The sequence below is a fragment of the Ovis aries genome, chromosome 10 (genome assembly GCF_016772045.2).
Source record: "Ovis aries strain OAR_USU_Benz2616 breed Rambouillet chromosome 10, ARS-UI_Ramb_v3.0, whole genome shotgun sequence".
In the NCBI taxonomy this organism is placed as follows: domain Eukaryota; kingdom Metazoa; phylum Chordata; class Mammalia; order Artiodactyla; family Bovidae; genus Ovis; species Ovis aries.
In genome coordinates, this window is record NC_056063.1 from 76,493,630 (window position 1) to 76,506,239 (window position 12,610).

The 12,610-nt window shown below is 46.1% G+C and overlaps 1 protein-coding gene across 2 annotated transcripts in view; it reads left to right on the forward strand.

Annotated features, from left to right (window-relative positions):
- The window catches only part of PCCA (propionyl-CoA carboxylase subunit alpha), a 378,551-nt gene that overhangs the window by 352,875 nt on the left and 13,066 nt on the right, over window positions 1-12,610 (forward strand). For both annotated transcript variants that reach the window (XM_015098256.3, XM_060394658.1), the window contains exon 22: window positions 9,402-9,542. In XM_015098256.3, the coding sequence (XP_014953742.2) occupies window positions 9,402-9,542 (141 nt within the window). The remainder of the gene's footprint in view (window positions 1-9,401; window positions 9,543-12,610) is intronic.

Below are 12,610 nucleotides of genomic sequence, written 5' to 3' on the forward strand. Positions count from 1 at the left end.
GGAGTTGTCTGTGGGGTGGTTCCTTTCCTGGTGTGGAAGACAGACACTTTTCCAGGGGACGTTTATGCCCAAATTTTAGACAGCAAGTGGAAGATGGAGAGCTCGTTGCTCTCATCAGGCAGCCATGCTTATGCCGCAGCGGCATCTTCGGGGGAGGCGTGCTGCAGCCTCTCTCATCGTTTTCTGCTCTGATCTTTTTGGTCAGTGGTTCACTACACCGTGTTACCGTCATGTGTTTGCTTTGTCTCTTCATGTTTGAGTTTCTGAATCTCTAACCCATATGAGCCAGCATTTTGGTGTGTTAGACAGTGAGTTTCTCCAGTGAACGCATTATAGCAAAACTATTCTATCATTTTAAAAAAAAGCCCTGTAAAGGGACTTCCTTGGGGGTCCAGCAGCTAAGACTCTGCTCTTCCCGTGGCGTGGGGTCCACCCCTTGTCTGGGAACTGAGATCCCATGTGCCGCGTGGCCTGGCCAAACCACAGAAATAAAATGAAAAGAATCCAGCTATTAAAAAAAAAAAAAATCCCTGTGAAGTCAAAGCATTGTTGAAGAGCCCCTGGCATTGGCACCGCCCCAGGCCTCTGGTGCTCCCTCTCAGCGCTGGAGAACTTGCACGGGAAAGCCCAGCTCCCCAGAGTCCACTTATTCCGCTCCCTGGAGACCATTTTACTTTAACTTGAGATGAGCAAAGAGCAGTTCACAGAGAACAGGAGGTGAGAAGACGGGTGGGGACCTAGCAAAATGGTACACTTCCCTACCTGCACGCTTATTTACATAACTGTGTTTTTATAACATTCCCTGTACTTTTCTGTAAGCTGATGCTGCCCTAATTATAGATTTTCAAGAGAACGTTTCATTGTACCCCAAATTATATAGTGCTTTTCAAAAGGTACCTTCTTACTGGTTTACCAAATACCTTATAAACTCGTAATTACATAAAACAATTCAGGATACAGAATGGAAACCGCCTGTACTGTTAACAGATGTTGGCTGGTATTGTTACATAATTGAGCACAAGGCTTTCAAAGATCTATAATATTTTTCTTGTGCAGCAAGGAAAGAAATGACTCATTATAGCCACAATGTATCACGGAGGCTCCTGATCAAACAGAACGCATATGTTCTATTTTGTGAGTTCCGTACAGCGCATTGTCAATGGACTTGCCTTTGTGGATGGGAAAGTGCCACTTATTCCAGCAGATTGCCTTTGTGGCATATGTTAGACAGCTTGTGGGCACCTGGGTGACACAGAGGCTGGGCCCCTTTATGGGGGCCCACCTGTACACAGCGTCCCACGGCGCCCAGCTCCTAGGAGGTTGCCCGATTAACAGAGCCCTCCAGGAACCCACTGGTGACTTGCTCTCCAAGCTCACCTTCCCTGCAGACCCGAAGTGTGGCTGGCTCCGTATACAGAGCCCCCCTCCTCCGCCCCGCCCCTGCCATCATTTTCGGATCCGTATCAAGACACCAGTGTTTCAAATCACAAGGAAAGTAACCTCAGTGGAGCCCGAGGAAGTAAATCCTATCATTAAGTGCTGGATTTAATGTTTAATTAATTTAAACATTAAATTAATTAAATATTTCTATTTAATTCTCAGCAATTTGGTAAAAAAAAGAAAAAAAAAGAGGAAAGTTATTTATCTTAGGATATTAGAATTGGAAGGACCCTTGTGTATCTGATTACAAAACTCAATAAGAAAATGTTAGGTTCAATTTTTGCATTGTTGAAAGACAGCCCCATATTTTCTTCTCCAGAGAATGTTGTGTTTTAGGAAATAGCTGGAGATATACCCAGACTTAACTAATCCCTTTCATCGGAGGTTTTGGCATTGGCCTTAAGTTCTTCCTTTCTGGAAACTCCCCCCTTTGGCCAGAATTTTGAAAGGTGAGTTGTTGAAGTAGATTCTGGGCCTTTCTGCTTTGTTCTGTTGGCATGTTCCTCCCTTTCTATTCCTGTGATTCTTCCCTCAAAAACTGCCCTTTGCTCACTGCCGTCGAGGCTCCTTGCGGCACACTGAAGTTCAAGAACTGACTTAGCAGCTAAACAAAGAAACCTCGAGGAGAGGTTGATCCATAAACGTAGCCGGACACGTTGAAAGTGATGCGTTATGTCACCGCGGCATATTAGCATTGTCAGTTGCATATCCTTAAACAATTCACCTAACGGAATGATTTACTTTGTGTTTAACTGCCTTTTTCAATTAAAGGAACTGAGGACGCAGCATCAGAAACCATATATTTTCTCCTGTTAACACCAGCATTTTTGGTCCCACAAGGTGGGGGGTGGTATGTTGGGGTTGTGCTGGGGGCCGTGCTGCTCCAGTTTAAATGGTGTAAACAAGTGAGTAATGGTCAGGAGCAAGCACTCACCCAGCTTCCAGATCTTTCCTTCAGTGGATTTCCATTTCTGTGACCTTGCCGCACAGTTGGGAGGCGATATTTCAGGGCAGTTCACACTGTTTCTTTTGCTGGCATTTCTTTGCATTTCTAGGGCCTTTCGTGTTTCACAAGGCTAAACCATATACAGCATTTCTTAAATGTGTATTTGCACTGCTGCTGCTACCGCTAAGTCGCTTCAGTCATGTCCGACTCTGTGCGACCCCATAGGCGGCAGCCCACCAGGCTCCCCTGTCCCTGGGATTCTCCAGGCAAGAGCACTGGAGTGGGTTGCCATTTCCTTCTCCAATGCATGAAAGTGAAAAGGGAAAGTGAAGTCGCTCAGTCGTGCCTGACTGTTAGCGACGCCATGGACTGCAGCCTACCAGGCTCCCCCGCCCATGGGATTTTCCAGGCAAGAGTACTGGAGTTGGGTGGCATTAGGTGGATGTATTAACTGTTACTCTGCAGATGAGAATTTGAAGTACTAACTGACCCCCTTTGTTTGTTCTCTGTATAAAGTTTTGTTGTAACAGTGCTAATTACCAAACTGCTGAATTTGTGAAAAAGTGCACAGCAGTAATTTGCACCTTAGTGTTGCTTTGCCACTTAAAAAAATTGTGAACACGTACACGGAGTGCACAGACTTGATTTATGAGCTTCCAAGGAGCACATTTATCTGTGGATCTGTAACCACGAGTGTAGCATTTGATATCTGTATTTGTGAGACGCTCGTTTTACCCCATAAGAGCTGTTGGGTGCTGAATGGGACATTTTAACAAGGAAGAGCAGCATTTTAAATTACCATGTGCTTGTGTTTATTATTTTTTGCTAGTTTTAGAAAGAAAAAAAAAGACAGGAAAAAATTATCTCCTTTCTCGTTCCTTCCTATTGGTGTAAAATCATGAACCAGAGGAGTCGCATCTGAGGGTTTTGGTGGAGAGTCACCGTTAGTCCAGTGGCAGATGATAATGGTCCTCTTCTGTTAGCTTCACGCCCCAAGTAAACATTTCTACATCATTAACGTCTTCTCACATACCTAAGCCAGCCCAAGCTCATTTTGTGTTTTCCTCTGTAAGAACAGCCTCTGTTCCTAGAGTTCAGTTCAGTTGCTCAGTCATGCCTGACTCTTAGCGACCCCATGGATTGCAGCCCAGCTTCCCTTCCCATCACCAACTCCCAGAGCTTGCTCAAACTCCTGTCCATCAAGTTGGTGATGCCGTCCAACCATCTCATCCTCTGTCATCCCCTTCTCCTCCCGCCTTCAATCTTTCCTAGCATCAGGGTCTTTTCCAGTGAGTCCGTTCTTCCCAAGCCAAGAACAGCCTCAGGTGTTGGGAAAATTTTATTTCTGTCCTGTGGGCATGTCAGGAACATCCCCTCCAGGTATCGCTTAGTAAACCTGGGAGCCAGAAACCCAGACAGGGAGCTCTGACTGTCTGAAAACTTTACACCTTCCGTATTGTTATACGGGTACTTCAGATTAATTCCACCTGCCTCTTAGTTGGATTTCTGGTGGCTAGGAACTTTCAAAAGATATTTGTGTTTTTAAAAAGAAACGCAAAAAATTAAATTTTCTTTCCTGATACAACAGTTTTTCTGTACTTGTTAGAAATCCAGCTCCTGGGCAGAAAGGAAAGGTTTCAAAGGAGCCTCATCTCCATATGGTTTTAGTCGATAATCCTTTATCCACCATCTTCAGCCCTCATTCCTTTGCTTTCTTGCCTGTGGCTACATTTCTATCTCTGCATCAATTAGCACAGTGATTTATACAACAAGCAAGCAGTTTAGAGGTAATGGTACACAATTAACATCTCATTCCACCATAAAGGGTATGCTAAATACCCCAGTCATTGCTTTCTCTGCCTGGAATTGAAATAAGTGTTTGTCTTAATTCATATGCTATCTGATGTGAAGTGGGCCTGCTTTGTACTGCACTACACCATTAATCTAATTATAGATAGCTGCAAATGAAGTGCTGTCTGAGCCGGGAGATTGAAGAAAATAGCCTTTTGTCATTTAGCATGACTCTGTGAAGCAAGATCACACTTTCCAGGGCAATACCGCAAAATGGAGATCTCAGTAATATTGCTGCCTGTTGCGTCTTTTCTAATTACAACAAGCATTGTAAACACAACCCGGAGCCGATATAAATAGAGCTGTAGATACGCTGTCACGCGGGCTGTCGGAGAAAGTCCTCCGAGTGCTGTTGGATTAAATGATGCGTTCTGATTGACGGCTACCTTGAGACTGTGCTGATGGAGTTGTCTCCGTATTACGCTAACGGCTGCCCGGTGCCGGCCGCTGTGCCAGGCGCTTGGACTGCTGTCTCTCCATTTCGCCTTCTTCGCCAGGCCTGTACTTCCAGGAGGACGGCGACAGGCTTTCATCCTGTATGTTTCTCGCGCCGTTCCGTGGACAGTTTCTGTCGGTTTGGTTTTGCAGGGCCTGGTGCTGAAGTAGAGGGGAATGTGTTTCACCTGGCTTCAAACCGCTGCTTTGTCAATTGTGTGTTCCACAAAGAATTTAGGAAAGGAAAACAAGCTTGAATTACAGCCCTGGTTCCACCTAAATGCTGTATTTCTCGTGGGCTTTTTTTCCCCTAGGTTTTTTAAACACCTTTGTTTTCAGAGATGCATCATCATTTCTGCAACTCGGCATTTCTGTCACTTTTGAACCATTGACGTTTCCCTCCCTCCGGCTTAGGGTTAGGCATTTCAGCCTTAGCTCTCACTGCCACACTGTGGAAATGAAGACACAGCTTAACGTTGCAGACCCTTGGGGCAGAAGGTATAAAACTCTGAATGAGAAGAGATCCTTGTATTTGGACAAAAGTGTTGGCCACCTTACTTAGCCAGGGCCGAGGTGCCGTACAAGGCCAGTGCTTCAGGATGTTAAGATAACTGATGTAAAATAATTGATGGTGAAGCTTCATCGTTTATCCTTCAGTCTGTGATGGCTGCGCGGGCCCACGGTTGACATGAAAACCGCGAGCAGAGCATTAGCTGGACGTATACACAATTCTTGCTCTGGGAAGAATGATGCAGGGAGGGAGACCGGAGCTGAGCCTGCTTTACGAGGAATGAGAGAGGAGCCTCTGAAGACACAACTGAAAAAAATAAGGAAATCGGAAGCACTCGTCTTGTGAGGGGACCCCCAGACCCCTGAGTCTTACAGGCACGCGGGGTGCATAAAACCGCTGGTATGTCTGGAGGCCTCGGGAAGAAGCACGGGGATTTAAGCTCTATGAGGGGACACAGATGCTAAACGAACCGATACCAGCAAGACGGTGCGTTGTGTGACCGTCTGAGTGCAGTGTGTCCGCTGAAAGGGCTCTTTGCTGCCCGGGGCACCGAGCAGCATGAGTGCTGGGCAGGAATGGGCACGCCCACTGGCAGGATGTTTCCATTAACCAAGTCTGGTTAAAAAGCATCTCTCCCCCCAAACCATGACGGGCCCACTCCTCCCCTAGCAACCACCCCACCCGGCAGCCCCTGCCTCACCACCGTTCCCCTCCTGATTCAGGTTCCCTGTTGAGAGCTGTATGTTCATTTTTAACACAGTTCTGCTATGTTCCTTTTAATTGTCCATCTCTTATAGTTTTCTTCCTGATCCTTTTTATGTCTGGTATGATTTTTATCTCTTTCTTTTGAACTTTCTAGGGTGAAATTTTCTTGTTAGACATGGTTTTTCACTGCAGACGCCACAAAATGAATTTGCTTAAAAGCTGGGGCTGGGGTTATTTGACCATGATTCGGTTACTAGATAAAGCCTGGGTTGAGGAACTGGAGCTCCGGGGAGCACCTGTTTTCCACTCCAACTTACACTAAGAAGTGTGTTTTCAGGAACTTAATAATTTGCCTGTGGTTTGGAGAGCACCTCCCCATACCCGGAAGGTGAGGTTCCCTCCTGATAGACCTGGAGCCGCTCAGCTTCCAGCCTCCCCTGACCAGCAAGCAGCCTCCGCATCAAGCAGACATTTCTCCAGACCTGAGGAGGGCAGAACCTTCTGGCTTCTCCCAAGATTCTGCTTCTCTCTCTCATCAGTGAACCTTTAGCATCCTGGCCAGCCACCCCCAAAACAGCGAATTGGTGGTCTGTCTGCTTGCTTTGGGCTCAGTCGGTCAAGAATCTGCCTGCAGTGCACAAGACCCAGGTTCCAACCCTAGGTCGGGAAGATTCTCCTGGAGAAGGAAATGGCAACCCACTCCAGTTTTCTTGCCTGGGAAATCCCAAGGACAGAGGAGCCTGGCGGGCTACAGTCCATGGAGTCCGAACGAGTCTGACACAACTGAGCGAGTAACACTTTCCTGCTTGAAGATAATAACTTACCAGCAAAACTCTCCAGAAAAGTCCTAGGGGACCCCGTAGGAATATTAAAATATTTAGCATAGGATAAAAGTGCGCACACATCATAGAGTATTTTCCTGAAATCTCTCACCTCGTTGACTGCTCTGCCTATGCCCCCTAAGAATTCAGATACCAATAAATAGCTGTTTTGATCATAAGCTCTGAAAGCCCTCATGCGCATTCTTAAATGGCTCCCTTTCTGGGGCATCAGAAAGCGTTTGCAGTTCTCACCACGCAGTTCACCCCGATGGGCCTCAGTGCTGCCTTGCCGCTCGCCTCCCATCCTGGCCAGCGCCCCCTGGCCCGCCGCAGTGCCAGCCCAGAGGTCGTGTGGGCACGCTGAAGGGCCAGGACAACATCAAAGGTAACCTTAAAACGAAAACCTTCTCCTCCACCACTGCTTTTTCTATTCAGAAAGGTCATCTCAAAGCCAACTGTTTGCAACAGAGCCTCTCCCAAGGCATTTACGCCCGTTGTTATTTTTTGCTTGTGATTACAATAAGTCGCTTATCCCCCAAACAGATTTAAGAACAATAAACAAATACAAAAGGAAAAGGAACGTCTCATCAATAACAAAGACCGCATCCAAAGGCATTGAGTTCTGTGAGTCTTTTACATCTCCTTCCAAGCAAAGCAGGAGTCCCACGGAGAAAGGAATCCAGATAGGAAAATTACAAAAATAGTAAAAGGATCCAGTTGTAGTCAGGATCTTGTCATTTCTGGGGTGCACTGGTGCTCGGGACAATCCTGGCACTTTATTTACCCGAAGGGGTTGGTTTGGGATGCAGCTAACATTGGTTTTTAAGGGTATCCTCCATGGTGAAGTGTGATAAATCAAATTATCCTGGGTGTAGAAAGATAACCTTGCCCCGAGTTCACATTTTGAAGTCAAATTGTGCGAAACACAAGAAGAAAAGATCTGTATGTTCGGGGGAAAACTAGCCAGCTGGACCCAGCGCTAAGCAGTCCCAAGAAGAAGCCGCACGGGAGGATGTCAGGCAGACGGGTAACTTTCTGTTACTTTGTTGTTGACTCTGATGCCTCTAGTGAGGTGGGATTTGCTTTTCCAAGGCATTCAGAGCGCAGATATTAAAACTGTGCAATTTGGTACAATTATATTCTCCCCCCCTCCCGCAGTCAAGCCAGCCCCCCCCCCCCATAGATTTAATGAAGGACTTTGAGGTGCATTTTGTCGTTGATAAATAGCCCCTCTGCCCAGAATGTTTATTGGAGTGACAAGCAGAGTGATTCTCCTTGCTTTTTCCCTCGCCACTTATGACTCAGATGAATTTTAATAGGAGCAAAAAGCTTTTATTTGCGCTGTAATTTCACTTAAGGATCATATCCTTCAGAAACTGGCAGACACGTGTACGTCTGGATTGCAAAGTACATGCTCAGGAGTAAAGGAAAACATGCAAAAGACGTTATTATTCAACCTGTCACAGCGCCACGAGTCCACTTGGAATTTAGGCCATCAAGTTCTTCCGTGGGCCCTCTCCCCGCCCCCAGCCTCCCCCTCCCATGCCTTTGAAAGTAGGCCCTGAGCACACACTTAGAGATGTCCACCGCCCTGGACAGGATGAAGGGTGATTCCATTTGGCTTTTGCCTCCCTGCTATCACAATACCCAAGGAGTCTTTAAGCTACAACAGCTTTTTTCTAACAAAATGGAGCTGCCGGTCACGCCATCTCTCTTGCCCCCAGCTGAGATGCTCTTTGGTAGGAATCAGAAAAATCTTCAGGTGGTGGTTCCAACTTGAGCAAGCAAGACTTCCCCCAACCGTGTCTTGTCTCTGTTTGGACCCGTGTGTTTATTCACAGAGATCTAGGATCCGCCCCCCGCCGGGCAGAAATTCCTTGTATTAGAAAGGTTCTGGTGGACAGAGGTGCCTTTCATGTGCCCCTCATCATTTGAGGGGCCACCTAGAATATGGGCCATTGAAGTCCTGGGCTTGCAATCGTTTCCCTTCAGTGGTTTTTAAAATATCGAGTTATTGTCTCTTGGTGTAGAGGATATTCACATTATATTTCATTTTCATCAACTCGAACCATCATGTTAATGCTGGAAAGACCACGTAATGTTGTGCTTAAAAAGAAAAAGTAACTTTTTCAATCATGAATATAATGTTTTATGTCACTGGAAAGAAAAAAAAAAAACACCTGAATTTTAAATATTCTTTTGCCCCAAATGAACACCAAAACCTTTTGTCTTAACTTACTGATAACTCGGTCCAGCCGCTGTCTCAGGGAGCCGGGGGTTTGACACAGCCGTCTGCTGCCACCTACCGGTGAGTGCTGGCAGCACCCGCCTCTCTGCTGGCCGGCCCAGCTGCAGAATGTGTCCGCTGGGAAAAGTTTCTAAGGGAATACAGGAGAATTCTGTCTTCTTTGTAAGGTTTTAAGATGTTTTCCTCAATGATCCAGGATGATTACTGTTTGTCACTAATGAATTACTGGACTCGTTCCGCTTTCAAGAAATTTCATACACAACTGGCTCACAGCATAGGGCAGAAGCAAACGAATGCGTTTTGCTTCTGTGTGCAATCGTGAAAAACTATGTGACTTCAGAGGTGGTGTAACTTAAAAGCTGCAAACTGATTTTGAACAGTTGCTGCATTGGAGGAGGAAAAGTTCATCGTGTGATCTCACTTTTTTTTTCTCCCCCTTTGTAGTACAAGGTGCGTATCCTCACCAAACTTGCCGCAGAGTTGCACAAATTTATGCTGGAAAAAGCTGCCGAGGACACAAGCAGCATTCTGCGCTCCCCAATGCCTGGTGTGGTGGTGGCCATCTCTGTCAAGCCCGGGGACCTGGTAAGGACTGTCCCTGTCTGTCGGGGGGGGGGGGGGGGGCAGACCAAGGCAGGGTCCCAGTCTTGAGTCACATCACCCCACAATATAGCAGAGTACCTTTTGCACGCTCTTTGTCCAGCATTTCACATCACAGTCTCTCTCAGCACCTCTCCTCCCCAACGACCCAGGGAAACTGGAACAGAAATAAGGCCAGATCCATTTTTCTTTGGCAAATTTAGCGTCTCAGGAAGCGTTTATTTAAAATTCCTATTTACCCTCTAGCTCTCTGTGGTTTAAGCATTCCTGAAGAAGTCATACCAAGAAATAGTCCCCCCTCCCCCGCCCATGGGGAACTTTTGGCATGCATCCTGGAATAAACGGGAAGGGTGCTAAGGACAGTTATTGCCGTAATCTTTGTGATACCAGAGCACTTCCCAAATAAAATCTAGGATCAGAGGTTGAATTTTTTTCATTTTGACCTTGTGACATTAAGGCACAAATCAAGGGTATATTATTCGTATTTCCTCACATGTTCAGTCTCCAGGTCGTTTGCTGTGGACAGATTGGTAGGATACAGTCATTGTCCTAGAACAGATAGAAATCTATTGATCAGCATTGAAAGTAGAAAGAAAACAAAGAAGCAACCGGAAGGTTTCCAGGGAACAGTTCAGTCCTTGCATTTTTATTTCTGTGCTGGGAGAGCACAGCCAAGCACGATGGTCTTCAGTGGATGATATGGTGATTCCATTTTGTGTCTCAGTTATGTCACAGGCATTTATGCATTTTCCTGTAAACATGATATGAAAACTGCCTCTCTGTTTCTTTATTAACGTAAGTAAACTAATGTTGAGAAAAACTGATGTAGTTGGTTGGCATTAGCTTCTAAAGAAAGTACTTGCAGTAGGCAAATATGAACAAAAAATGATTGGTTTCAGTTGTTTTAAAATGATTAGGCCTGAAACTGATATGTGAAGTTGGAAAACTGACCCAACAAGTGCTGTACCTGATGACACAGAAATGGAAGTACCGGCTTTTAAAAGAGGTTCGGAGCTGGGGATTGTTACGTTTGAAAGCACTGACATCCCCAAAAGAAAGCCCTCTTTAGGACTGTTAGGCTACCTAGCATCAAGGATTTGGGAGAGGTGATGCGGATTCAAGATTGGGTTGAATATGGCGGTGGGGATTGCCTTGTATCGCTTCCTTCTGAAGACTTTGGCCTTGACGTTGAGAAGGCCTATACCCACTCCATGAGCAGAGCAGTCAGTGGAATCTCCTAGCGACTAGGAGTGTAGGCTGGTAAACAATGGGAGGGAGTCGTGTTTTGGTTGTTTTTATTTTTTCATTTTCCTCCTTAAGCTTTTTCTGGAAGCCACAGAGGCTGTATGCAGCCATCCTGAGCTTGTCAGTTCTAATTACGCGACTTTAATTATAAAACCACATTTGCACTTAGGAAAGAAACAGTCACTGAAATCCTTACTTTTCTAACACCTGAATCAGGGCCTTAGAGGAGGGGGAGGAGGATGGGGCGGTGCTCCTGCTGAGAGATGGGGGTTGGCTTGGGATTCAGGCTGGCAGCGCCCTCCCTGGAGGACGGGGAGCCCGCAGCCTTCTCCTTTACATCAAGAGCTTCCTCTTGGCCTAGCTGCTCCAGAGACCACAAGTGTTTGGCCTTCGTAATCTCCGTTTCCTGGTTCATATTTTAATGTGGGAAAGCCCAGCATTTTAGTAAAATGGGACAGTGTGGTATTAGGTCTTGGTTCATTTCAGGGGAGCTCAGACATCGGAAACCACCACCGATAATTAAATGTGGGTGTTCAAGAGTGGTTTGCCTTGAGAAGGAACTGGGGCCTCTGTTTTAAGTATTTCTTTGAAGATAGAGCACGTGACAGGCTTTGGGGGGGAGGTCCACAGACTTGCCCCCTGGTCACCTTCTCAGTGCTCACCTGTGTGCCCAGGCTGGTCATGGAGGGCAGGTGTTTGTTTAAATTTCTCTCTCCAGCTTCCGATGCCACTTTGGTCCTTGCAGGACTTTCTTTCATATTCTGTATCATTGTATTTTGATAAAACAGTATTTTCCCTTGAGTTATCATTTGTAAAAAATGTCCCAGACCGCTAAGACCTGAACCAGATGCAGGGTGTGAGACGTTTAATTGCCTGCTCTCCTAACAGCTTCTACAATTAATGCTGCCTTGCGTAATAAGAACACAAGGAACTTTTCTTGGGCCAAAGGCACGGCCCATACCTGAGGACACTGCAGGAAAATAACTCTGGTAGCTTTCCAGTTTTGAGGTTTAAAATTATTTTAACACTGCGGGGCATGTTGTCTTGTTCTTAGCAATAACAATAGCTGGGCCAGGGTTCCCCTCTTATCAGTAGAAAGATAATGGAATCAGTCATCCCTGCGTATTTTCAAGGAAAACACTGACCAGGAGAACAGGGAGGGGCCTACCTGTATTCTGTTTGCTTTGTATGGTTTAAATCCCAGCCATCTGTAATTTTTATGTTTAGTGTAAATAAAACCTGACGCGTCTTGGAATGGTGGGCCTGGAACTATAGCGTGTCACATAGGTAATAAACGGCAAATCTGTTCTGCGAAGTAGAGTTTTAAAAGACCATAAAGGGCCTCAGGACAAAATGACCCAAGGTGGCTGTTTAGAGGTGGTCAGAGAGCTCAGTGGGGAGAGGGCTCGCCCTGCCCCCCACCCACATCCCCAGCACAGAGGCTGGGTTTTACTCTTCATGCTCATTTTAAGTTCACACAGCAAAAGTCGCTAGTACTTTTTCAGTGTCTATTACATGCTGTTTAACATTAAATGTGGTAGGAAAATCAGTTTTTAAAGTATTATATAATATTTTTTAATATGTTGGGAGGGAATGCTAGTTCATAAGTAGTAGAACGCATATCCGGAGAAGGCGATGGCGCCCACTCCAGCACTCTCGCCTGAGAATCCCAGGGGCGGAGGAGCCTGGCGGGCTGCAGTCCATGGGGTCGCGAAGAGTCGGACCCGCCTGAGCAACTTCACTTTCACTTTTCACTTTGATGCATTGGAGAAGGAAATGGCAACCCACTCCAGTGTTCCTGCCTGAGA